This window comes from Miscanthus floridulus, chromosome 1, assembly GCF_019320115.1.
Source record: "Miscanthus floridulus cultivar M001 chromosome 1, ASM1932011v1, whole genome shotgun sequence".
Lineage (NCBI taxonomy): Eukaryota > Viridiplantae > Streptophyta > Magnoliopsida > Poales > Poaceae > Miscanthus > Miscanthus floridulus.
In genome coordinates, this window is record NC_089580.1 from 157,486,995 (window position 1) to 157,514,620 (window position 27,626).

The following is a 27,626-nucleotide window of genomic DNA, read 5'->3' on the forward strand; positions in this document are numbered from 1 at the left end:
TTGTTTTATCTAGATGTTGCATATGTTGCACTGGTTATACACATGTTGCAAGCATATATTACAAATGTTTCATCTGTTTCAAGCAAGTATTTCGCGTTGCAAGTGCAGACCACTTACGTCGGTGTCGACAAGGGCGGCAGGGCCAGGCCGCGACCACCCACGCAAGAGGAGGCGCAGGCCGCCGCCAGCCAGTGTGAGGAGGTGTAGGCCGCGCGACGACGGTGTGGAAGAGGCCCGCGCGATTCCTCAGCAAAGTCCGACGCGATGGAGGTGATCGACACCCGATGCGTCAACATGGGGATTGAGCCCGCGATGGAGGTGATCGGCGCCCGATGCGTCCACACAGGGACTGAGCCGGGGGTGGGAGCAAGTCATACGGGTAGTGTGTGACAGTCCCATGTGTACGCGCAAAACTGTGCCTGCACCGGCAGCACGTGAATCCAAGCGAACGAGGCAGAGTAGACACAGGTATCCGTCCAAACGTCCTGACGCTAGCCTCTCCATTTTCCAAACGCAACTCTTTTTTTATTAGTGTGTTACTTTGATCTTAGAAAACGTCTCTGGCTCCGGCTGTCTAGGCCTCTTAAAGGTACGAGCTTTTATTTATATCCTATCGGCGTATGAAACATAAAACATGCTTGTCAAAGGCTCGGCTTAAGCTTTCGGCCCATCCATTGGGCAGGGTTCCATCGCACCATATATCCATGACTCATGCCGAAACTCTTGGAAACTGAGATATGATGTCTCCCATTGGCCTAATAGTAGGACAAAAAAGTGACTTGTAACTTGGAGAGGAAAGTATATGTGACTTTTAACAGTTTTATCAGATCGTTGACACTCCCCTTGATAATAGGATCAGTCATCAATATATCAACCTCAGTCCTCAGGTAAAATTAACATCAAACCAAGCATACTCGGATATTACTACCAGAAAGCCAAAGTTACAAGACAAATTTTCCTTAAGAGACAGAAACAAGGGAAAGGGGAAAACCCCATAAGAAATCAAGGAGAAATCTTCATGCCTATCTGATTAGTTATACAAGGTTAAAAGTTGTCTTCTGTATCATACAGGTCAAATACACTCCGTTCTAGAAAGGAAGTGGGTAGGGTGTCAAAAATTCAAGGATGAGACCCTTCATTGGTAAATCTGCACAAACCAGAGAAAGCAGCTTTTCGGATAAGTGGGTGAACATCCCCAACGAAGACATCCTCATCCAACATTGCAATGTTTGACCAAATCTGTACCCGACATCATAAATGATAAATGATCAGTGTGAGATCAGAAGCCAATGAAATGATGTGCTCAAGTAAAGCTTTTGTAAAGGCAAGAGCAATTTTTCAGTATACAATATTTGGCTCTGATACACCTTATCCTGTCCATTACCATTGCTAGGACATGCAAGAGATCATTTGATATGAGATAAGGAATTGGCCCTTGCCAATTACACTAGGCAGCTGCCTACAAGATTTTCATATAAAAGTATTGAGATCCTCCAATAAGAGATAGCAATCTAACCTCACTTGCATATTGGCGGGAAAATGACTTGAGATAACCCAGTGTACAGAGACACCATTGCTCAAGCTCTCCAACATTGTATCCATTTTTTGTGTTTCGCCCATTCGGTTCACTGTAAAGATGGTGCACGAGTTAGCAGTTCAGAACAAGAGAATGGCAAATATAGTTACTAAAATATCCAATCTGTATATAACTGGATGTTAACGCCAACTCCTGGCATACCATTGCTTGTGATCAGTGAAAGTCAAATTACTTTATCTAGGAAAATGCACATTTGGACTAGTCTCGAGAAGTTAAGATACTCTATACCGAATATACGAAATTTGCCCTATCATCTGAAAGAACATAACTGCAAAATTGTTGTTTATGTGGAAGACAGCAAAACCTAACTCATAATGAAACCCCATTAGTGTAACATTTCAATCCAAGATAGAGAATGCAGTTTATACTTATATGAGTGGTGCAATCCTGAATATCAGACTGACCTGTTGTTATCTGCTCCATTTTCATTGTCAATATCCATTGTTGCTGCTTCAGGATCTTGAGGTGCAAAATTTACACTTTGATCTCCAGTGCGCAGATTAGGAATTTCTCCATCAACAGAGACAGGCGGCAAACGTTCAGTGAGCACGTCAACAAAGCTCTTAAATAGCAACTTAAGCAAGTCCTGTCAAACCAAATAGTCAGACCAATAAGTGGGTAAAAGGATAGAACTCCATGATAGTAAAGTATTCCACAAAATACTGAGATTAAGCAATATTAATATCAATATATCAATGCACATACAAATCAATAAAAAATCTAACAAAAACAAATAATGCACCTTGCTTTCTTCAAGAGCCCGAGCAAGGAAAGCTCCCTTCACTTCTAAAGATTCTTCAATAGTTCTTTCCTCGTCCTCTGCATTTTTTACACGTAATTCGAGTCGCCTTATCCTACCTGGTCTTTCAGCTGGTGCAGGTTGCCCCTCTACAATCTCAAGCACTGATTTGGCCTCCTCCAGCTCCTTTATGGATTTTGCACTAGCCTCTTTAGCAACTTGAAGACCTTTCTTGAGTGATTGAATTTCCTTTCGGAGGTCACTGATCCGATTGTATGTTTTACTAACAGCATTTCTAAGAATCTGATGGAGAAATTTCAATCAGATATATTCAAACCAAAGATGAGGAATTTAGTTATAATGGGCTACAGTGGCAAAAGAAGCATCAAGAGGATGCAAATCACCATAAATATGCATCCAAACAAAACGGAACTCCCATTTTATAAAAAAAAAATCACTTTCACAATTATAATGAAAATTTGTTGACCTCTTTAAATATTGTTTTTATTTGGTTGATATATGTACTACTTTTTTACCATAAATGAATGCAAAATTGTAGGGGCAAAGGATGCACCTCCCATGGTCGATCAGAAATATGAAATTGCTCGACATTGGCAGGAGAAAAAACCCATTTGACTATAGCCAAATTGGATACCAGGCGATAACCCATCATTCTGTCAATAGCTATAGCAGTCATCTGGGTACTGTTCTTCCAATAAGCACTGACTCCATTCATTAACAGTAGCTGCATTTCCTCATTTGGACATAGCTTAGAGATTATCTTATTATATCTCTCCAAAATAGTGATAAGATGGGTGAAACTTTTTGAACCCATGTCAAGAAGTGTCTGGCTAACAACATCAAGTGCAAATTCAGTACCATTTGTTGGAATTATTTGTTCCTCCACCCATAAAATAATATCATGTGTAGTCTTCTTTCCTCTAATCAAGCCAACAAGTTCCTGGGATAACTTCTGGCCATTGGTGTTTTCATTGCTTTCATCGCTATGGAATTTGAAGCTAGGCCCAGCTTTTGGGGGTAGCAGTTCTTCTAACTCAGCAGCATCCTCGATACTCTGCAAAAAAAAAAAAAAGGTGATGCAAGATACCTTGATTGCTTCTGCTGGGTTTCAACTCTAGCCTACCCCAACTTGTTTGGGACTTAAAGGCTTTGTTGTTGTTGTTGTGACGCAAGATACCTATTAATTCTGTTTTTTTTTAAGCGTGCATATCAACATAGTGCAAAAGGAAACCCTCTTTGGTAAGTAATGGCTAATAGCACAAGATTAACCTGCTTGATTTTTTCAAAGTACGACAAGCGTACTTCCCTTTCCAACACTTCCTGGACAAAAACACGCTGTGGAGCCCATTTTGGGAGGTCCTTGACATAAGACCACTCCTGCCAAGGCCAAATGAATTGAAAATTTGACCTGTAGAAGCAGAGGAATATCATTACAATTCAGTAACAACCACCAACTATTTGAACGAAACAATATGTTCTGGATCCATTTGCGCGAACTGTATTAACGATGCATATGATGTTTTATTAATTATTACAAGCTCCTGTGCTGATTATTGGGAGTCATACTTTGAACATGTAAGAAGAATGTACCAATCAACAGACAACATGAAGCAAATGCAAATAGTCAAATAATGATTACACAAAGAAGAAATCCTAAATAACGATCAACTTACAAGTGGTGTGAAAACCATAGTATAAGTCTGGTGCGGCACTCCATGTCCATGTTACTAATTCTGTCAAAAAGAGCATGCACTGCTCCTACCACAACTGAAGGGAACGCACCTGGTAATGCCTGAAATAAACCTTAATGTGGTGAGACTCAAATTGAATACATCCTTGGAAGCTAAAAAATCTATCAGTAGGGATAAGAAAACATTGGTGGATAAAATTTTCTAACATGCCAGGTTCATTTTCATGTTTAGGTACTGGAGCAAAAAATTGCTACAAACATAAGGCATCTAATGAAAAATGTATGTAGATAAATTTAACTCTTCAGACGACCACCTCATCCCATGTTCACATTAATACTGGAACCATCCAATTGAGACATCTAGAGCACAATGGTTTTCACTTTTCACAACAAAAAAGTGAAGTTTATTTACATAAAAATATAAACATGTCTCTTGAGATGTAAGCAATGCAATGGGAATCTGATATGTAGATAACATTAACAGAGGGGCATTGAGCGTTGATAGTGAAATTTATTGTGGTATTTTCATAACTATGCTTAGTTGTGACAATCGAAGAACATCTGTAGCATAATGTAGTGATGCAGCAAAAAAATAATAATAATAATAATTGCACGGTCAAACTTAAACTCAAATACTCAACCCAAATTTCAAAAAGCTCGCGAAATGAGCATTGCAGGTTCAACCGTACATTCTACTGTAACAGACATTACAGACAGACAGACAGACAAACAGCATCTGTCAAGGAGATATGAAAGGTCTACCTTGCAAAGATCAATGATAACCAATGTATAGTAAATTGGCTTGAATGGTGGATTCGGCAACAATAGTAGCTGCAAGAGAATATACGTTAGAATTTAGAAAACTATTTACCATAAGAACACCAAAACTATCCCAAGTACAGGGTAAAGAGAACCTCAAAATGCAACACAGCATGCACAAATATCCTAGGCAAATAACTCCTAAGACAGAATGTACCAAATGCTTCTAAATCCATTAACTCCGTGGCAATTAAAGTATCCAGGTTGGAAAGTAGCCTAGGGCCACCTATTTTCCACAGTAATGACTACTCTGCAGAGAGCCACAAATTATTTCAAGACCAGCTGAAAATCAGTAGACTTATAATTCATTCAGGGTTTTCCCTTCTTTTTTGGCCGGGGACCTGGGAAGCATTGTTTAAGTTTGGAAACAAATTCCCTGCGGTTTAACTACTGTCTTACACTGATTGTCTGATAGCAAGAGGATAAAATTTTCTTTCTGTACCAACTAGTCACTCCAGTCTAAAGCAGATGTTTTAGAGAATTGTGCTTGCAAGTTGCAACTATACGTCAACCCAAGGCAGCGTTTTCTATGAAACACCCTATTAAATGCTTATTGGAAGCAGCATTATAAAGATAGGCATACAATCATTAAATCATTAAACCAGAACTTATTGGTTAACTCCATTATTGTTCTGGATGCATGCAGATAAAAACAAGTGGTTTAGACAAACGAGTAGAATCATATGAACGCAGGTATAAAAAAACAGGTATTAACTTTGAACCCAAATAAGTCAATATTAAAAATGACAAAATAATACCTGTGAAAATATGGTCTCTGCCATCAGGTATTCATAGCGAAATGACACAGGAAGGCTGACCAAATAAAATGCACATTCTTTCCGACTAACTTTCAAAGAAAAACATAGACAAGATGGAATCAGTAAGCAAGCTGCACTTAATTAATGGATCATAAACATAAAATTCAATGGATGTTCCTGAGATGTCATGCTAAATTAAGGATCAGATTCCTTTCACATTAAAGACTACAGAAAATTTAACAGCTTTAGCTATAGCCATAAAGAAAATTCAAGCATGAAAAAGTCACTCAGAAAATGAACAAATTAGCATTATCCCACACTAAAATATTAAAAAAAATCCCCCATTCATGAAACATAGAATGCCATGGGATCTACCAGGTCAAACATCTAAACAATGAGCATTAGTATGCAAGTACATTTGTCTCGGTCTCAGAACATAATTCTTTTACTTATACATGATTAGAAAAGAAAACCAGTTATGGCCATCACTGAACACAAAAAGAAACCACAGCCATGAATATTAGTATGCCAGTACATTTGTCTCAGTCTCAAAACATAATTCTTTTACTTATACATGATTAGAAAAAGAAAACCAGTTATGGCCATCACTGAGCACAAAAAGAAACCACAGCCAGCAATGGATCATGCAGGATCTCCTATACACCGTAAACATAAAACAGGGATTATGGTCCAAACACTAAGCACAAAAATAAACCACATAGCTGCTTAGCTAGCATTGCCAGCCCTCTCAATGTTATTCACCCAAATTGAAACCACTAATGCATATTTACACAGACAAGCAAAATCTAACAACTAATTGATATCAGACATATCTTCCATGGATACACTTAAGTACCAGATATGCAATATCCTCTGAAGCACATATATTGGTATCAACATTCAACAAGAGTGTGACAATAAAATACATTCAATGTTTTTTAAAAAAAAAATCAAAGGGTACAAACTGACCATCCATTGAAGAAAAGTAGCACATCCAAAATGCATTCTTCAACAACAAAACGATCTACAGGCTGCATGTTCTGTGAATCAACAGCAGCTGATTAGATGTGCAAAACACGAAGAACAATTGTCATATGATAAGGTATAGTTATAGTATCTTATATTCTTATTTGTAGTAGAATATAGCTACAACAAATGATTAATAAAAAAAAGGGCGTACCCAGTGCAAAGAGCTCCCGCTCTGTGCGGGGTCTGGGGAAGAGTGTCAGTGGCAAGCCTTACCCTCGCCTGTGCAATGCGAGGAGACCGCGACTCGAACCTGGGACCTTCCGGTCACAGGCGGTAAGACTCTACCGCTTGCACCAGGCCCGCCCTTCAACAAATGATTAATACAGAAACTAAAATAAGATTGGATTTCACTGAAGTATAATTGAAGCCAATATGCATAGATTCATTTTTTGTTAAACACCCATCACATAGTCCCCTCTGAAGTCCAGGTGATAAACCAGTATACACAAATGAAGGAACATATATATATAATTGCAAAACATATATTTTCCACATTATTTGAATGAATTCCCCAGGATGAAGAAGCAGAGTGAGTTACTTCACACAATATTATGTTTCAAGAGAGAACAACTTATCAGGCCAATAGGCCAATAGCTAAAGTCCATATAATATTAAAGAATTCACAAGATAGTAGTTTCAGGTGCCAAAGGAGCAGATTAGGAAATATCCTATCAAATTATTTCATGTGTGTCACTTATATTTCTAGTTGAATATTGAATGTAGAGCAGCTAGTACCAGTATACCAGACTAGCTTGAACCCATAGCAAGAATTTGGCAAGAAATGAAAGAAGGATCTCAGCACAAAATATCAAGAAACATATCCTCTTTAGATCATACTCCCTTCGTTCCAAATTATGTCACTTTGACTATGTCCTAAGGCAAACTTCTTTAACTTTAGCCAAGCCTACAGAAAAAATATACCAACAGTTACAGCACTAAATTAGTTTTATTCCATCCACCATGCACTATGTCTTGAGAGTGCACTTATTTGGTATTGTAGGTGCCAATATATATTTCTATAAACTTGGTCAAAGTTAGAGAAGTTTGACTTAGGAGAAAGCCAAAGTGACTTATAATTTGGAACGGAGGTAGCACATAGAACTGAGCATTAAAATAAATAAATAAAAACAGAAGCAGTTCCACATCAGGTCAGATTGCATTAAAAAATAAATGATCAATGATCGAATGATCGAAGTGTTTCTATCTAAATCATAAATTTGCGAAGTACCTCAGCTTTATTCGTTGGAAAGATATGGAGTCTACGAAGTCTCTGAGGATACTTCATATCGGCTTCATGTTTCTCCTGACCTTTTAACATTTCAGAAGATGACTGCGAGGGAGTGGGTGGAGGGCAACTTATAGGGGAAAGACGATGTGATTTTCCGGCCACCAGCTGAGCTTCAAATGACAGGTGGGGTTTTGGAACTGCCAGGAAAGTAATTGGATTCCAGTCCATAGCCATAATAAGAATGCAAACATAAAGTGAAGCGTGTGACTTGAGACTTGACAAAAAGATAAATACTTTAAAATTCAAAAAAAAAGTTTAAGAGTTCTATCCACAATTGAAATATTATGAAATAATGACTAAATATCAGTTTGCAGCTTGCATACAAACTGCCATTCAAACAGACGGTTAGGGTAAAAGGTTGTCTTTGCATACCACTTTTAACTTTCCATCCATTGCGGGAAAGAACTTGAATGCGCTCCCATAGATCTTCCATGAAATCCTGCAAAGGACTAGCCTTTAATACTGAACTAAGGGCGTGTTTAGTTCGAGACCTCGCCTAGGGAGCTCTGCCAGGAAGTCACATCCAACCCCAGGCCCAGGTGTGTTTCCCAATGTGGGAACCAAACACGCCCTCGATATCACATAAGATTTTAAGTGAATCAAGAAATAAACAAGCTTCTGGTTCGTTCATTCAGGAAGATTAGCATTACCTTTTTGTTAGGAGAGTGGCCTTCATCTGTCTCAAAGACTGAGAAAGCAATATCATCAAAATGCCTCCTGATACTTATGTAAGACTGTATACCAACTAAAACTCTCTCGAACTCATCCGGAACTTGCTGCATGGTACATAAGTACATGTCATCAACGAGTTACCATCTACTAAATCTTCTAGTAAATAATTTCACAGAAGTTCCATGATTCTCTTCTACGCGCCTCCCCTGTATTGCTCTGCTGGGACATAGAACAGTTGCTCTACTGGGCCACATGCCAAAGAGAAGCAACTTAAGCAGCTAGCCACAGCAAGTCTTGAATAAACAAGATTAGTCAACAAGCTGCTCGATTTGCCAACAAGTAGAGTTGGCATGCTCAAGTCATGCTCCAGCACAAACATGTCACAAAATCACAACTGGATATTGGATAACACTAACACTAATAGGCTACTTCATCTATTAGAAGTTTAGAACCATTCAAAAATTCCAAGTGCATGTCAAACTTCAAGACAGATCTCGCCATTCCATCAAAATCTAGCACGTGTACATACCATCTTTTTTTTTTTTTTTTTTTTGGGGGGGGGGGGGGGGGGGGGGGGGGGGGCATGGAACAGTGGCACAAGCACGATATTCTCTTTTTTGCGTGTGAGACGCAACACAGGACAACGGAGATTCATCTAAACAGTTAATGACAGGAGTAAATCGAAGTTACCTCAAACAATTCTGGACCACCCCATGGAAGTGAAGCCAAAATACAATAAACGTAGAAGTCAGCACGTGGTTGCCACGAAGGATTGCCAGTCTCCTCATCTAATATTGTTGCAGCAGATGATAATAGGGTCTCAAATGTCTCGATGATTGAACTTGGAACTACAACTTTGCTGCACATCTACATATAAGTATTAACAAAAATAAGATTTACATTTCCGTTAATAGAGTAAAGTAGTAAACAAGCAGCAAAAATATAATATGTTTATAACCACAATATATGCATAAGGGTCTCAATATAAGAAAAAAAATCTGACATGCAATAAAAAGATCAGAAAGAAATCCCTACATTCTTTGAGTGAGAGAGGTTTTGAAAGCATGTTTCCCATTTTTGATTTGATTTAAACTCAAACAAGAGTATCAATAGGAGATGGCAAATTCAAAACCTAATATGAAGGCAGCATTATCCTAAACAACCTGCTCACCCAATGCATAGTGGGCCATAAATCGAACAATGACAAACTATACATAAGGTTATAAAGGCAAACAACGTTAATTAAAAGATACAAATATATCTAATATGTAATGAAAATAAGCACATCCTAGGAGCTGGAGCAGAAGGGCTTCCACTTCTATCTAAGATATAGATGCCAAAAATGAGTGAAATAATGGCTAAGGTATAGAAGATGGCCACGATATATAAAGCCATTTTATCTTTTCGCCAAAGAACACCATCTGATAGAAACAGGAGTGAACCTGGTCCTCAAAAACAAAACAAAAACAAAAAAAAAACTTAAGTTCAGGGAGCTATATGTAAATGTAATACATTAAAAGGAATGGCCAGCAAGCTAGTACACATTGAGTGCATTCTATACATGTAACATAAATTTTACAGGGGGGGGGCAGCTAATTGAGTCACTGAAACGACCACAGGAGTCGCACCCTAAGCCCAGCTTCTCGGAGCTGCTATTGTGAAATATGGCTTCCTTAGTATCAAAATGTCCACAAGAGCGCCTATGTTGTCTCAACATAGCAGGTCCCAAGCCCTGATAAAGGAGGAGGGTTGTGATAGGCGTGGCGAGCCAACGTTAAATCTAGCCATTCTAATGGAGATGAAACCCGAAAGAAAACCGTTGGGGCGTAACCCTCTTAGCGACGCGCCATATCGGAACTCGGATATGGTGTTAAATGAGCAAGGGCCGGGTCGTCACCCCCGTGACGCGTCGTGTCGCGACCTGGGCACGATGTAAGTGAGCAAGGATCGGGTCGTCGCATCCTTAGTGGCGCGCTACATCGGCGCCCGGGTGTACTGAAAAATGAGCAAGGGTCTTTGCATCTGAGTCGACGAGTGCGAAGGGTAAGGAAGCTAGTCGAACCAACTAGGATCCGTTTAGGTAGTTGGAATGTAGGGTCGCTTACAGGTAAGTTAAGAAAATTAGTTGATACCGCGACTGGGAGGCATGTAAATATATTATGCGTTCAAGAGACTAAATGGAAGGGTCAGAAGGCGAAGGAGGTGGACAATACAGATTTCAAGCTTTGGTACACAGGGACAGTCGCGAATAGAAATAGAGTAGGAGTTTTGATTGATAAGAGGCTCAAGAATAGTGTGGTGGGAGTGAGAAGGCAAGGAGATAGGATTATCTTAGTCAAGCTTGTCATTGGTGATATGGTCTTGAACGTAATTAGTGCGTATGCCCCGTAAGTAGGCCTCGACGAGAGTGCTAAGAGATAGTTCTGGGAAGACTTAGATGGCCTGATTAGAGCTGTACCTAGTAGTGAGGAGCTTTTTATAGGAGATCTTAATGGGCATGTAGGTACTACAAGCGCAGGTTTCGAGGCAGTTCATGGAGATTTTGGGTATGGTAGTAGGAATCAGGAGGGGGAGGAAGTTCTAGACTTCGCGGTAGCTTTTGACCTGATGATAGCCAACACTTTCTTTAGAAAGAGAGAATCTCATCTAGTGACATTCAGTAGTGGACAACACTCTAGCCAGATTGACTTTGTCCTCGCAAGAAGAAAGGACAGACGAGCATGCTTGGGTTGCAAGGTGATACCGGGGGAGTGTGTTGTTTCTCAACATAAGCTTTTGGTGACAGACTTTCGTTTTCAGGTGCGTGCCCGTAGGGATAAACAAGCTAAGATTGAAAGAACAAAGTGGTGAAAACTGAAAGGGGAGACGTCAGAGGTATTCAGGGAAAGGGTTGTCAAAGAAGGCTCTTGGAAGGAAGAAGATGGCATAAACAACATGTGGGAGAAGATGGCAACCAACATTCGAAAGGTGGCCTCAGAGGTGTGTGGAGTAACCAAAGGAAGTGGAGGCGAGGCTAAAGATACTGGGTGGTGGAACGAGGAAGTCCAAAGGGCTATTAAGGAGAAGAAAGAATGCTATAGACGCTTGTACCATGACAGGAGTGTGGACAACATAGAGAAGTACAAGGTGGCAAAGAAGACTGCAAAGCGAGCTGTAAGTGTGGCAAAGGGTAGAGCATACAAGGATCTTTACCAACATTTGAGTACGAAGGAAGGAGAGAAGGACATTTATAGGATGGCTAGGGTTCGTGAGAGAAAGACAAAGGACTTCAACCAAGTCAAGTGCATTAAGGATGAAAGGGAGCATCTCTTGGTGAAGGAGGATGAGATCCGACATCAATGGCAAGAGTATTTTGATAAATTGTTCATCGGTGAGAATACGGACACAACCTTTCAGTTGAATGACTCTTTTGATGACACCAATAGGCGCTTTGTGCGGAGAATCCGAGAAACTGAGGTCAGAGAGGCGCTAAAAAGGATGAAAGGAGATAAGGCGATGGGACCAGATGGTATCCCAATCGAGGTGTGGAGATGCCTCGGGAACATAGCTATAGTATGGCTAACCAAGCTATTCAACCGTATTTTTCGATGGAACAAGATGCCTGATGAGTGGAGAAGTATATTAGTACCGATCTACAAGAATAAAGGGGATATTCAAAGTTGTACTAATTACCGGGGAATTAAGTTGATGAGCCATACTATGAAGCTATGAGAGAGAGTTATCGAGCATCGCTTGAGAGCAATAACGCGGGTCTCTATGAACCAATTTGGTTTTATGCCCGGAAGGTCAACCATGGAAGTCATTTTCTTAATAAGACAAGTTATGGAGCGGTATAGGGAGAAGAAGGACCTATACATGGTTTTTATTGACTTGGAGAAGGCTTATGATAAAATACTAATGAATGTTATGTGGTGGGCTTTGGACAAACATAAAGTCCCAACGAAGTACGTCGGGCTCATTAAGGACATGTACAACAATGTTGTGACTAGAGTTCAAACAAGTGATGGAGACACGGATGACTTCCCAATTAGGATAGGACTACATCAACGGTCAGCTTTGAGCCCTTATTTGTTTGCCTTAGTGATGGATGAGGTCACAAGGGATATACAAGGGGACATCCCTTGGTGTATGCTTTTCGTGGACGATGTAGTACTAATTGATGAAAGCCGAACAGGAGTAGATCAGAAACAGGAGTTATGATGGGAGAGTTTGAAGTCCAAAGGTTTTAGACTCAGTAGAACTAAAACTGAGTATATGAGATGCGACTTCGGCACTACTACTCGGGAGGAGGAAGATATTAGTTTGGAAGGTCAAGTAGTGGCTAGGAAGGATACCTTTCGATATTTAGGATCAATACTACAGAAAGACGGGGATATTGATGAAGATGTTAGTCATAGAATCAAAGCAGGGTGAATGAAGTGGCGGCAAGCATCTGGTGTCCTATGTGACAAAAGAGTACCACAGAAGCTAAAAGGCAAATTTTATAGGACGGCGATTAGACCTGCTATGTTGTTTGGTGCAGAATATTGGCCTACGAAAAGACGACATGTTCAATAGATAAGTGTCACGGAAATGCGTATGTTGCGTTGGATTTGCGGTCATACAAGAAGAGATCGAGTTCGGAACGATGATATACGTGATAGATTAGGGGTAGCACCAATTGAAGAAAAACTTGTCCAACACCAGTTAAGATGGTTTGGACATGTCCAACGGAGACCTCCAGAGGCACCGGTGCGTAGTGGAATCCTAAGCCAGGATAGTAACGTGAAGAGAGGCAGAGGAAGACCGAAGTTAACTTAGGTAAAGGCAATAAAAGAAGACTTGAAAGGATGGAATATACCCAAAGACTTAACCTTAGATAGGAGTGCTTAGAAGACAGCTATTCACGTGCCTGAACCTTGATTGCTTCTGCTGGGTTTTAACTCTAGCCTACCCCAACTTGTTTGGGACTTAAAGGCTTTGTTGTTGTTGTTGTTGTAAAGAGAAGGTAAAGGGGGGCTTTATTGGTAAAGGCTGAGGTCCATGAAAGAATCGCTGGAGCACATCAAGCAGGCAGAAGAATGAGATGGCTGATACATAGATATGGTTTTTATTGGCCAAACAAAAAGATTACAACAAGCATTTGGTATTCCTGATTTCTATTACAATGGATACTCCCTCCGGTTCAAAAAACTTGTTTTAGCCTCCTTCACAATCTTCAAAATACATATTGTTCTAGAATACCTAGGCAACTTCAGCTTGCTGTTCGCAGCCTTACCCCTCCTTAATTGGAACAATGAATAACCTCTTTTTGCATGCATTCACACTTTAGAGAATATTAATTGAGGATAAGATGTCATTTTACCTAACTCCTTAATTCTTGTGCCCAACTATAAAGAAGTGTTGTGAACCATAGGTACTTATAACTTTGGTGAAAAAAAAAATCTGCAGTAGTATGTCATAACTAAAAAAAATAAAATGATATAAAAGTATGTTTCGATGCAATTCTGCTCTTACTATCATTTATTAGTAAGTCCAAATATATTGATTGTGCATATTCTAAAACAAAGTTATCATCTGACTATCCATCCTGGTTATTAAGGCGTCGCCTTAGGCGTCCGAGCGGTTTTTCAACCGGAGCACCAGGCTCGCCACAGCTTTCCTGCATATGGCGTCGCCTCCAGCACCAAGTCATCGACAAGGCATCGGGCGACTCCAAGCAGACGCCGCATGCATGAAGCGATGCGGGAGCGCAGGAGGAAAAGTGCCACGTGCAGGAGGAAAAAGCAGCAGGCAGGAAACGCAAGGGAGTTGCACTCGTGGCAAACACGAGGGAATTGCACGCGTGCGGGAAGTCACGCGCCCTGTGCCTACACCTCCCATGAGGAGGTGCCCCCATCCATTCACGCCAATTGAGAGAGGGTCAGAGGGAGAATGAAAGAGAGGAGAGAAGGGAAGAGAAGAGGGAACCTAGAACTAGTAGAGCCAGATCCACGGTGACCTGTGTGCGGCCGAGTGGACAGCACGACCCTGTGCCTCTCCACCGATCTCCGCGTGCCCATGACTCTACTTCTCCCCTTCTCTCTGAAGTCAACGCCCAGTTCCCAGGTCTTCCCTTCCCTCTGTTATGTTACCTGTGTTTCCTCTGCTCTGGTGCTTGTTTGTGTTTGGCTTGGCTTGGCTTGCTTAATCTTACAGCTTGATGGGTTGTGCATACTGGTTTTTCTTGTGCACTACTTATTGTCTTATATTTTGTAATGTGGAGTGTGAAATTATGAACTACTATTAATCACGTCAACTAGACTCTGAACAGCACTAGTAATAAAGGTGTTATGTCATTAGAGACTATTATTTGTTGCTACCGAGAGATTTCAGATTTGCCATTTTGCTACTTTATGTTTTGCACTAGCACTCTAGTAGCATTACTTATTACTATTACATGCTATTACATGCTAAGAATCGGCAATATTAATGTACAATTTGCTTCTAAATTCTAGTGCATTATTTATATATCAAGACGTTGTATGGCCTCGTCGCACGCCTTAAACGCCTAGGCATCTGGAAGGGGGTGGCTCGCCTGTTGGTCCCTCACTGCCCTGCACAGGTAAGCAGTAAGCTTACCAGCACACACACTCACTCACTATGGCTAGAGGTAGAAGAAGGGGTGAGCACAGGCACACACACAAGCACAAGCACCAGCGTTGGCCAGAGCTCTGCTCTTTTGGTTTGTGGCAACTGAACTGCCTGTTTTCATTGCATAGAGGAGTATATACAACTCATGTACCAACTATAAGGTACACATGAGCATGGCTGAGTACAGCCCCAACTACTCCTAGTACTAGCAGTACAATTCCTACCTCAGCCCACTACCAAGACATGGCTGATGTATTAGCTACCAACTAATGTACCAGTGGTGGCCTATTGCCCTACTGCTACAGCAACTAGGACAACAGAGAATGACCTATTGCCAAATCTGCTTGTGCAGCAAACAAAGAGTGAGAGGTCAGCAGCAGATTATGTCTTACAATTCTTCCCCTAATCCTGCTGCTAACCCAAAGCCTTGACCTCATCCATGCCAATCATCTTCCTCAGCTCCATGAACCGCAGGCGCCCGAGTGACTTGGTGAGGATGTCAGCGAGCTGTCTGCCGGTCTCGACAAACTCGATGACGATCTGCCCTCCATCGACGCAGTCCCGGAGGAAGTGGAACTTGATGTCGATGTGCTTGCTCCGGTCGTGGAGGACAGGATTCTTGGCGAGGGCGATGGCGGGCTGATTGTCCACCATCAGAGCTGGCGGGTGAGCTTCCTCGCCGGTCAGCTCGCCCAGCAGCCAGCGCAACCAGACAGCCTGGCATGCCGCCGTGGCCGCTGCGACGTACTCCGCCTCACACGTCGACAGCGCCACAATCTTCTGCTTCAGCGATTGCCAGGCGATGGGGGCTGCTCCAAGGAAGACAAGCACACCAGAGGTGCTCCGTCGCCCGTCGATGTCGCCCGCCATGTCTGCGTCGCTGAAAACAGTGAGCTCCGGCTCACCTTCCTTTGCCTTGGGGGGTGCCTCACTGAAGACCGTGAGCCGCAGCCCACCCTTGCCGCCACTCTTGGGGAAGATGATCGCTTGATCGAGCGTCCCCTTGACGTAGCGCAGCAACCTTTTCACTCGCCGTCCAGTGATCCTCACGCGGTTCCTCCATGAACCGACTAACATACCTGACCGCGAACGCGATGTCCGGCCGAGTATGCGTGAGGTAGCGCAGCCCGCCGACGATGCTCCGGTAGCGCGTCGCGTCCACCTTCGCCGCCATGCTGTGCTTGGACAGCTTCAGCCGCTCCTCCATTGGAGTTGCGCACGGCTTGCACTCCGCCATGCCGCTGCGCTCCAGCAGCTTCTCCGCATAGGCGCGCTGGCCCAGGGAGATGTGCTCCTTCCCCTGCCTCACCTCAATGCCGAGGTAGTAGGAGAGCGCGCCGAGATCGCTCATTTTGAAACGAGCAGCCATCTCGCGCTTGAAGCCGTCAATGTCCTCCGCCCGCGCTCCAGTGACGATCAAGTCGTCCACATACACGCCGACGACGAGCTCCTCCTTCCCCCGTCGCCGCGTGTACAGCGCGTGCTCTGTGGCGCAGCGAGTGAACCCAAGCTCGCCCAAGGTGGCGTCGAGCTTGGCGTTCCACGCCCGAGGGGCCTGCCACAGCCCGTAGAGCGCCTTGCGCAGCTTGAGCACCTTGTGCTCAGCGCCCTTGACGGCGAAGCCCGGAGCTTGCTTGACGAAGACCGTCTCCGCGAGCTCGCCGTTGAGGAACGCAGACTTGACGTCGAGGTGGTGGACGCGCCAATCCTTCGCTGCTGCCATGGCCAACAGCAAGCGAACGGACTCCATTCGCGCCACCGGAGCAAAGACTTCCTCGAAGTCGATGCCCTCACGCTGCACGAAGCCGCGGGCGACGAGCCGAGCCTTGTACTTGACAATGGCGCCGCGCTCGTCCCGCTTCACCTTCTAGACCCACTTCAACCCGATCGGCCTGCAGCCCACCGGTGGATCCACCAGCTACCATGTCCCATTGTCCTCGATCGCCCTCATCTCCTCTAACATCGCCCGGCGCCAATTGGCGTCGCGTTCAGCCATTGTGAACATCGGCGGCTCCTCTGCGCTGACAAGTAGTAGTTCTGGGTCATCCAGAAGCTGGCTAGACAGCCCAGGAGCTCCCCCTTCGCCGACAAGGTTGTCCACCCGCCTGAACTGAACCTCCTCGCCGTCATGGAAAGCATCCACGAACTCGTCGATGTTGGTGGGTGGTGGTGCGAACTCCAGTGGGGGTGTCCCCTGTGCTGCCGTCGCAGGGGACTATGGTGGAGGTGAATGCGCCGCTGCTGGTGGAGAGTGCTCTCCAGCAGCAGCCTGTTCTCCAGCAGCCTGCTCTCCAGCGCCATCATCTCCTCCTTGGATCACCAAGTGCTCGACAACAAATGTGTTGCTGACACCAACAGCTTCCCCAACGCCTTGATCCTCCCAATCCCAAGCAGTCATCTCGTCGAACCCTACATCCCTAGAGACCACCACCCTGCCTCCCTTGGGATCATAGAGCCGATAGGCCTTGCTGCCCTCCTCATAGCCCAACAGCACCATGGGCGTGCTTCTGTCCTCCAGCTTGCCGAGGTGGGGCTTTGTGTTCTTGACATGGCCAACGCAGCCAAATGTCCTGAGGAAGGACACATTCGGCTTGCATCCATGCCAAGCCTTGAACGGCGTATTGCCCTTCAGGGCCGTAGGTAGGCTCACGGTTGAGGATGAACACCGCCGTGGTCACCGTCTCTCCCCAGAACTCCGCCGACATCTTCTTAGCCTTCATCATCGACCTCGCCATGCAGACCACTGTCTGGTTACGCCTCTCCACCACGCCATTCTGCTGCGGGCGTGTACGGCGCGGTGTGGTGGCGCACCACACCTTGATCCGCGCAGTACGCTGCAAACTCTACAGAGGTGAATTTGCCGCCGCGATCAGTCCGCAACACGCGCAGCTTCTTGCCGCTCTCCACCTCCGCGCGCGTCTTGAACTTCTTGACCACTTCCACTGCCTCGGTCTTGCTGGTCAGAAGTTGCAGCCACATGAACCGGCTGCAGTCATCCACCAGCAAGATGAAGTACTTGCGCCCGCCGTGCGTTGCCGGCGTGATCGGCCCGCAGAGGTCACCATGGACCAGCTCAAGGGCCTCTACCGCGCGGTACTTCGCCGTCTTCAGGAATGGCAGCCTTCTTTGCTTCCCGGCTAGGCGGCTGTCACACAGCTCGCATGCATGCTCGATGTGAGGCAGCCCCCAAACCATCTTTTCCAGCTTGCCGAGGGCGTCGAAGCTGAGATGGCCATAGCGGGCGTGCCACAGCCACGGCTCCTCCGTGCGCTGCGCAGTCAAGCAGATGGGCTTCTCCACCTTCAAGTCGAGCAGGTACAGCCGGTTCCGGAACCTCTTCACCTTAGGCAAGAAGCCGCTGCTCCCGGTCCCTGATCCTGAGGACGCCGTCCTTGATCAGCACCTCCTGCTGCCTGCTCGCTCATCCAGCTGGCCAATGCTTGATGATGCTTGAACGCAGCTGCGGGATGTAATATACATCCGTCAGCGCGCGGTGCTCGCCGTTCTGGCACCTGAAGATGATGGTGCCGCGCCCTCGGATCGCCACCCTTGAGCCGTCACCGAACTTCACCGTGCCGGTCACGTTGTCCGTCGAGCTCAGAGAAGGCTGCCTTGGAGCCCGTCATGTGGTTGCTGGCGCCGGAGTCCAGGTACCACCGCTGCTCCTGCTCGCCGCACACACGTCCGAGGTGGACTTGGGCGCGCGGTTCGTCGAGGTTGACAGCCTTCAGAGCCTTCCCGTGCTCCTCCACCGCCATCACCTCTCCCTTCTCCTTGGCCTCAACGTCGTGCAGTGCACAGAACGTCGCCATCAGAAGAGTGGCCTCATCATCATCATCAGCCTGCGCCAAATGAGCCTCAGCCTTCTTCTCCTGCTTGCGATTTGGGCACTCCTTTGCCCAATGGCCTGTCTTCCCGCAGCGCCGGCAGGCGTTGGGGTCTAACCTTCTTCTCTCGAAGAAGCCTTGCTGCGGCACTTGTCATCGCCACCGCGGCTGCAGGAGGCTTCCTCGGACTTCTCCTTCATCCGGGCAGCCCACTCCTCTATCAGCAGCATCTTGCCGCTGTACGTCGTTGCTGTGGCCTGCACCATGCGCTCATCCACCGCCCGCAGACGGCCTGTCACATCCTCAATGGTGAGGGTGGAACAGGTCCAGCATTGTCTCTATGGAGAGAGCAATCTGGATGTACTTCACCGGCACGAAGTGGAGGTACTTGGAGACCGCCTCTTCTTCGTCGATAGGTGACACCGTGGCTCCCCAGCTTGGTGATGAGCGACTCCAGGCGAAGGGAGAAGTCCTCCACCGACTCACCATCCTTGAACTTCAGGTTGGCGTACTCCTGCTTCAGCAGCTGGGCCGTCGCCTTCTTTGCGCGATCAGAGCCGACGCGCATCGCTGCAATGGCATCCCACAGCCTCCTTAGCAGACTTCTTCGCCACCAACGGCTCCCGATACTCCGCAGGCACAGCAGCGATGATGGCCTCCAGCGCTGACATGTCATCTTCTTCTACGTCGGTGCCCTTGTCGATGGCGTTCCAGAGCCGTCAGGGCTCTGAGCTTGACCTTCATGGTCACCGCCCACTCGCCATAGTTGGTGCTAGTCGGCTGTGGCAAAGTAGTGCCGCTGACCTCCCGCACCGTGCGCACGACGACCTCCTGTCGTGGCTGGGCAGCCCCAGCAAGCACTGCCGCCTCCCGCAGCTCCGCTGCTGTCGCCCATCTCCGAGCCAGGTGCCATCGCCGGCGATTAGTCCGACGATGCAGGCGAACCTATACAGCTCCTATGCCACTTGTTGGTCCCTCACTACCCTGCACAGGTACGCAGTAAGCTTACCAGCACACACACTCACTCACTATGGCTAGAGGTAGAAGAAGAGGTGAGCATAGGCCCCACACACAGCACAAGCACCATCGTTGGCCAGAGCTCTGCTCTTTTGGTTTGTGGCAACTGAACTGCCTGTTTTCATTGCAGAGGTAGAGTATATACAACTCATGTACCAACTATAAGGTACACATGAGCATGGCTGAGTACAGCCCCAACTACTCCTAGTACTAGCAGTACAATTCCTACCTCAGCCCACTACCAAGACATGGCTGATGTATTAGCTACCAACTAATGTACCAATGGTGGCCTATTGCCCTACTGCTACAGCAACTAGAACAGCAGAGAATGACCTACTTGCCAAATCTGATGTGCAGCAAACAAAGAGTGAGACGTCAGCAGCAGATTATGTCTTACATCGCCGCACCCTCACCTTACCGCCTTAAGAAGCATGCTATTCATGAAGTTACACTGCAACTGAACAGAATTTCAGCTCATTCAATCCCCCAAGTTAGTTGAGCATCAAGAGGATTAGCAACAACTAACAGCCTTCCATGGCACAGTAGGAGTTTCCCCTCATAAACAGTACTCCCCCGATTCAGTTAGGCATAAAAGGTCAAACTTCATAAGACCAACAGTCAAATTATATGCATGCTTAGTGTCTAAAAGTTACACATAGATTCGTATTTCAAATAGACTAATTTTGTAGCAACTGATGATATATTGTAAAGAGAAACTGGTAGTCACAGTATACCTCTAAAGACCTTTTCAAATTATAATATACCTATTACAAACGAACAATTATGCATGCAGATCATTGTCAGTTCAAAACAAAACAGCATGCCACACAGTGAAATTACAAGCGATGCAACTAAGGATATATAGGAAATGAGTGTTGGAACCAAAACACAGGTTTGGGGCTAGATTTCAGTTTCATTAGCCTTACCACAGCTATGGCTATGGCAGGTTGGGGTAGATATAGAGTAGCATACCTGGTCCTTAAGAAAGGATTACAGCATATTCCAAAGTAGGTGCTAAATAGATGATAAAGTAAGATAAGAAGATAAGGTGCTGACATATGCACCAACTACTCCTAAGATAAGCATCCTAGATAGATAACAACAAGACTTATGCTTTCAATGAGCAATTAAGGATATAAATAAAAAATCAAAGCAAACAAGCCATTTTACTTACCAGACCACTGAGAAATCGCAACAATATCCTAATTCTATCACGATTTTCATTGTGCAAGGCATCCTGCAATCAAGGCATCAGTCACTCTTAAAGCTATGGTAATCACAAATTTAACAGTGTGTTTACGTAATGTACAAATAATGGTACCTGTAGGTTAGCCTGTGTGGTATCTACAATAGCCTTGGTGAAGTCTTCGTTTTCTAAGTTTATCAAACCAATCTGAGATTAAAAAAAAAAGTACAACCAAAAGAGTTAGCTTTATTAAACATGATCCATGAGGTTATAATCCTGTTCTTACAATAAATACCATATACCATGGATCCAAAAATAGACTCTGAAGTTAATTGTATATATAATACATCAATAATATTAGGACCAAAAGTGTTGTTAAATCACATCATCATGAACCATGGACTAGCTTGGTTAGGAAACAGAAAAACTTATAAGCATTTGCTAATTTTCTTGCCCATAACTGTCTCATGATGTCCTCTGGTTGATAATATTGGTCTGTCTATTACATGAGCATGACCGTGTTCACAGTGTGTTTTAATCTATGTTGCATCTTGCATTTTTCCTCGCAAAAAAATGCAAGATGCAACAAAGATTAAAACACACTATAAACACCGTCATGCTCATGTAATGGGACAGACCAATATTATCGAGGGTTATTTGGATTGGTACCATTACAATTCTCAGAAATTTAAGATGTACCATTAAAATTCACCTATTTTGAGATTTACCATTATAATTCAATGTTTTACTGAGTTTTGCCATTTTTTTACGTCTTCCAGCTGCTTGGGCTCACTGACAGGCGTATGCGTACTGTTCACTTTTCTGTATGGACGTATTTGCCCCCGTCCCGAAGCTGAAAGAGCCCTGCGCCCGTGGCCCCATCTCTGAGTCTGTTCTCCTACGCTCACTCTGTCTCTCACTCTCTCGTCCTCCCGACGCGGCGACGGCGGCAGAACCCTAACCCTAGCCGCCGGCGTCCTGGAGCCCACGCCCGAGTCAACTGCCGCCGCCGCCCAACTCCACTGTCGCCCGCACCCGACAGCTCGCCCACCAACCGACGCCGCAGAGCACGGAGGTAGAGGAGGACGGCGCAAAGGTGAGCTACGACCATGCATGGAGGTGGAGGAGGACGACGACTGCGGCCATGGGAAGTGGCCGGCATGCACGGAGGGAGGAGGAGGACACGCGGAGGATGGCGGATCTGGAGGTGGAGGCGACCTCGCCGGTGTGAATAGCGAATCTGGAGGTGGAGGCGACCTCACCGATGTAGAGATAGGGGGGAGCACGACGAAGTGGAGGGTGGAGCCCGGGGCGGCGTCCGGCGTTACGGAGGTGAGGTGCAGGGTGGAGCCTGGGGCGGCGACGGTAGCACTTCGATGGGGCTCCGTCGGGGCACGAGCCTGGCTGACTCCATCTTCTTCCTAACACCGGGTGCGTGCAGCCCGTGGTGGACTCCATCTTCTTCCCCAGCGCCGGGTGCGTGTAGCCCATGGCGGACTCCATTTTCTTCCCTAGCGCCGCAGATTCCATCTTCCTCGGTGGTGGAGTGGCACCAGCGCCCGCTGCCGAGCTCAATTCTGGCCACCCTGCCGCTGCGGTGGAGCTCGATTCGGGCGCCGGTGGTGGAAGAGGAGGTGATTTAGGCGCTGCTCGCGTGGTGGAAGAGGAGGCGATCCGAGCACTGCTCGCGTGGTAGAGCTCGATTCGGGAGGTGGAAGAGGAGGTGAGCAGGCGGAGGTCGGCAGATCTGGCACGGTGGCTGCGGCGCGCCGGCGCTATCGTGGTTGTCGGCCGTGGAAGAAGAGGTGAGCCTGGCGGTGGAAGAGACGCTCGCGAGGAAGAGGAGTTGAGCGGACGAGGCGCGGGAGCTAGCGAAGCCTGGCTCCGCTAGAACGAGCGATGCGGGTGTTTTCACGGGGGCAAATACGTCCATACAGAAAAGCGAACAGTACGCATACGCCTGCTAGTGGGCCCAAGCAGCTGAAAGACGTAAAAAATGGCAAAACTCAGTGAAACATTGAATTATAATGGTAAATCTCAAAATAGATGAATTTTAATGGTACATCTCAAAGTTCTGAGAATTGTAATGGTACCCATCCAAATAACCCTATTATCAACCAGAGGACATCATGAGACACATGGCTACTCTCTTTTGCATGTAAATATACACACCATTCAGAAATTTGCTAATTCCAGCATACATTTGGAAAGGATGAGAAGAGAACATGTTTGCCATTAGTTTCTCCAAAAAATGTATACATTTGGCAGTGGCATTGCAACCTCCACAGAGGCTATGTGACAGTTAACGAACAATCATACAGAAGCAGCAAACAACAATGAAAGCGTATTCATAAATGAAAAAGACAGGTTATGACATTTTGTTTACGTGCAAGGTCAGTAAGGCCAATCTCAAAACTCAGAAGTCAGAAGTGTAGGAAATTATGAACTGAGACGTCAGTGAACATTGATGTCCTCTCAAGATCCATGAAAAAAAATATGTAAACCACCATTCTAGAATCTCAACTTGATCATGATGTATCACTATGCTAGTGACCTAAACAAAAAGTACAATAGAATAACTCCCTAACACTTATGATATATAAAGGGATCAAATATGGCATCTGGAGTTTGCTTTATAACGCTAGTATTTGTTGTCCTATCTTAAGGACACAAAGGGAATTATGAGTACAGTTACAAGTGAACGTTATATTCATAATTGCTCCATACATAATTTTAGCAAATAAAGAGAACATAAAAGCAATATGCTATAAACTTTAGAGTAAATATACTTGCATACCAGAACTCCAAAGAAAGGAATCTTGTGAGGCAATTGTTCTGCGCACTGAAGGAGAAACTGCTCGGGCAAAGAAAAAGTTTCAGTTAGCACCTCAAGGTACTTCAGTTTTATACGAAGACATGCCTCCCAGGCACAGAAAAAGTAAAGCATGCAGCAACTGGAAAATATTTTTTTGCATACATTTTTTCGTATCTATATTCACTGGCAGAAAAGAATAGTCTGCACTCACTCACAATGTTGTCATGATCAAGATACAGATTGGTGTTACAATCCCACAAAGCTGACATGACATGGGGTCGGTTCTAAGACCGGACTGGATCTCATACTGTTATATTAATTTATAATCGCTTTTTGTCTAATATGCTTTTTTTAGCTCATTTATGAATTATGAAATATTTTATAACCAAATATCATTTATTATGTTGAACAGTTAAATTGTTTATTTCATAAATTTAATTGAGTTTTATTGGAGACAAGTTCAAATAAAATAAGCTGGTGTGGTTAGTTAATTGAATTTATTTAAAGAATTACTTTCAAATTCCAACAGTTAAGAATAAGTTGCACAATATACCATGGAAAATGGTATCATTTGCACAAAACACTAAGTGTAAGAAATGCATTGATTGCGTTCACATGTTTAGTTTTATTTCGCACGAATGTTAGGAACCGGTGTCAACATGCTGGTACAACAGACCAACCTACAGGTGGCATGCTGAGTTGCTAGCCTTAAGAACGCCGGTGTGGCTTGCAAATGTAGCAAAAAGGCTTGGTATATAGTTATGGATGTGAAAACAAATTGAAGCTCGCTGATATCATCGATGTGTCAAGAGGTGTCTGTTGCACATTCTTGATCCTATGATATGATCTGATCGTTTAGGGGAAAAGTTCCAGCTTTGTCGTGATCTGGACAACCCCGATCTTAGTTACTCTATGAAATTCAAAAATTGGCTTAGCTAATGGACTACATCTGGAAGCAGCCCAGTTAGAATTACTCGTTATAAACTACTAGCAAAAAGGTCCAGATTAGAAAATAGGAACAATAATATATGAACAGGCTCGACTGCTGCATACTGACCTCAAATATTGCATCTCTGGAGTGTTCAAATTCTCGGGATAGTACACCATAACAAGTTTCCTATGAAGCAAATGTTTGATAAGAACATGTTTAAGATAAATTACACAAATTATATCATTCATATCCATACATTGAAAAACTATATGATGGTGTAATTGTGTAAATACGCAACCAAATGGAACACTGTTCTAACTATGTGCTGTGCAGAAATTTGCTATGCACCTTTATTTTGTACCCTAGTTATATCATGTCAGTTCTTTGCTGGTGAAATCATTTAATCAAACTGCACTCTGTAAAAAAAATGATATCACAAACTCTACTTGTTGCCCTTAAAAGTTAAGACCTCATGGGACATTCATTTTACCATAAATTTATCGACTACAATCACTGATTCACTTACAAAAAATTCAACAGAAGCACAGCAATCCATGAAACCATAAAGTTCAGACACAACCTGTGAAAAATACAAAGTGCAGATTTGTATATCTAGAATTTACAGACTATTCCATTTCCAATTTTTTGGTATGCACCTGAGTGCACTAACAGATGTGCAAACTTTCAGCTGCGTAAGCAAATATATATATATATATATATATATATATATATATATATATATATATATATATATATATATATTGCATAAAAATTTTACTTCCTGCCCAGAACCGTTTCTCATTAAAATGTAATGCTTCGTCTACATGATAAAATCTAGTTAGATCAAACAGCAATATTACATATACCACGTCCAACAAAAAAGTCACAAGACTGAGGCTCTGATACTTAAAAGAAGAAATAAGCATAGCCCAAGGTAAGGTGGAAGTACCACAAACAATCAGGAAAATGGCTGCATTGCAATTCCAAAGCCCAGTTTCTTTCAGAATCTAAAGGTAAAGTGATCTACCAGTATTTTTGTTCTGGCAGCATTTAGTACAAGCATACAAACATTTTTTAACCAGCTCAAACTGCAGCAGTCCAATAATACTAAAACCTAGGTCTCAGGCTCTTGTGCGAGCAACTAGGGTTTTTAGCTCCCTACCCACTCTGACCAACAGCAATGGCAACCAAAACACCAAGCGCTCCAAGCTAAACTAGCAAATTCCCAACTATAAATCGGCGTTCGGATAACCTAGGGTTCCGAGAGCAAGGAGAGCAGAAGGGGAAAACAGTGGGTGGGAAGAGGGAGGGGCTCTCACGATGTGCTCCTTGTGGTCGGCGGAGCCCCCATACTCGGGGCACCTGTCGCCGATGCGCAGCAGCAGCGTCCTCCAGCCCGTGCTCATTGCGTCCGCGGCGGCGAAGTGGGCGTAGCGAGAGGAGAGGGTGCGTGGGGCGGAGGCGGATCGAGGCCCTAGTCGCGTGTCGCGTGTCGCGTGTTTTTCTTTTCTGGTGCGGCGCGAGTCGAGGAGGGTAAATAGCATCGAAAGATCACCAAATTCGAAATGCCATAAAAATTTCGTTATTCTGTGAATCCCTCCGTTTTTTTTCACGTGTCGAATTAGCTTTGTTCTAAAACAGATATTTCAATTTTGACCATCAATTTTTAAAAATATTATAATTTCACAACACATAAATCTATATCTATACCTAATAATAAAAAAGTAAAAAAATAAAATTTCTGTCACTACCAATTTTTAGTCCAACTTAATTCTAAAGCGATCGGCTTAGGCGATCAGTCCTTCCCGCGTCCGATTTTCTCCGTCAAATGAAACCGGCAGTTTTTCTGCGGAAGACGTTCCGTCTATGTTTCGGCCATCAGTTTGGACGACGTTTCGTTTTTTTTTTCCTTCCCCGCGTTAGCTTCTATACGTGACTTTGTTTTTTCTTTTTTTTATCTCCCTTTTCCTTGTAAAAATATAAATAACATATATAGTATAATGGGTCTTTTTTCTCTTTTTCTAATCTCCCTTTTTATCTGCGTGTCCTTCTTTAATCTAATAATTCGTCCAAACTAATATATATCTATATTATGCCTATAGTTTCGTGATTTTTTGTTTCTCCTTTTTTATCTCACATTTTTACTTATAAATAGAAAAATAAATAGTGACTACAATCTTAAATAATTTATCATTCAATCTAATCTATATCTATATACCTACGGATTCATGGCGCCTTTTTTGTTTTTTTTTTGTCTCCCACTTTTCTTATAAATAGAAAATAAATAATAAATATAGTATTATAGATCATTGAACTCTTTATTTTCTCTAATAAATAAACCGAAACCTTAAATAATTTATCATCCAATAAAATCTATATTTTATACCTATACCTACCTAATATTAAAGAGATAGAATTTCTTTTTCTGTCGCTTCTATAAAACTCACCTCGAAACTCGAGTCTGTCCTCCACATGTCAGTAAACTTAATCCAAATCCGACTTGACAACCCTACCTTGACCTTACAACTTGCACGAAGTGGTTTGAACACTTGGATGATTTAAAGGCTTTGAAAATGAAGTTGCGGGTTGATTTTGTGCCCACCGGATTGATTCGATGACCCCTAG

At 44.1% G+C, this 27,626-nt stretch overlaps 1 protein-coding gene across 1 annotated transcript; it reads right to left on the reverse strand.

Moving 5' to 3' along the window:
* Positions 1–934: 934 nt before the first annotated feature.
* LOC136545040 (nuclear cap-binding protein subunit 1) lies at positions 935–26,490 on the reverse strand. The gene is made up of 19 exons (XM_066537092.1): positions 26,321–26,490; positions 25,128–25,187; positions 24,053–24,109; positions 21,391–21,462; positions 21,244–21,306; positions 9,304–9,480; positions 8,592–8,717; positions 8,314–8,380; positions 7,882–8,078; positions 6,594–6,664; positions 5,625–5,709; positions 4,810–4,878; positions 4,031–4,149; positions 3,627–3,765; positions 2,911–3,411; positions 2,340–2,639; positions 2,002–2,183; positions 1,517–1,628; positions 935–1,239 (listed from the first exon to the last, which is right to left on the reverse strand). The coding sequence occupies exons 1-19, from the start codon at positions 26,405–26,407 to the stop codon at positions 1,120–1,122; spliced, it is 2,604 nt and encodes an 867-aa protein (XP_066393189.1). The 5' UTR covers positions 26,408–26,490; the 3' UTR covers positions 935–1,119.
* Between the last annotated feature and the right edge of the window lie 1,136 nt (positions 26,491–27,626).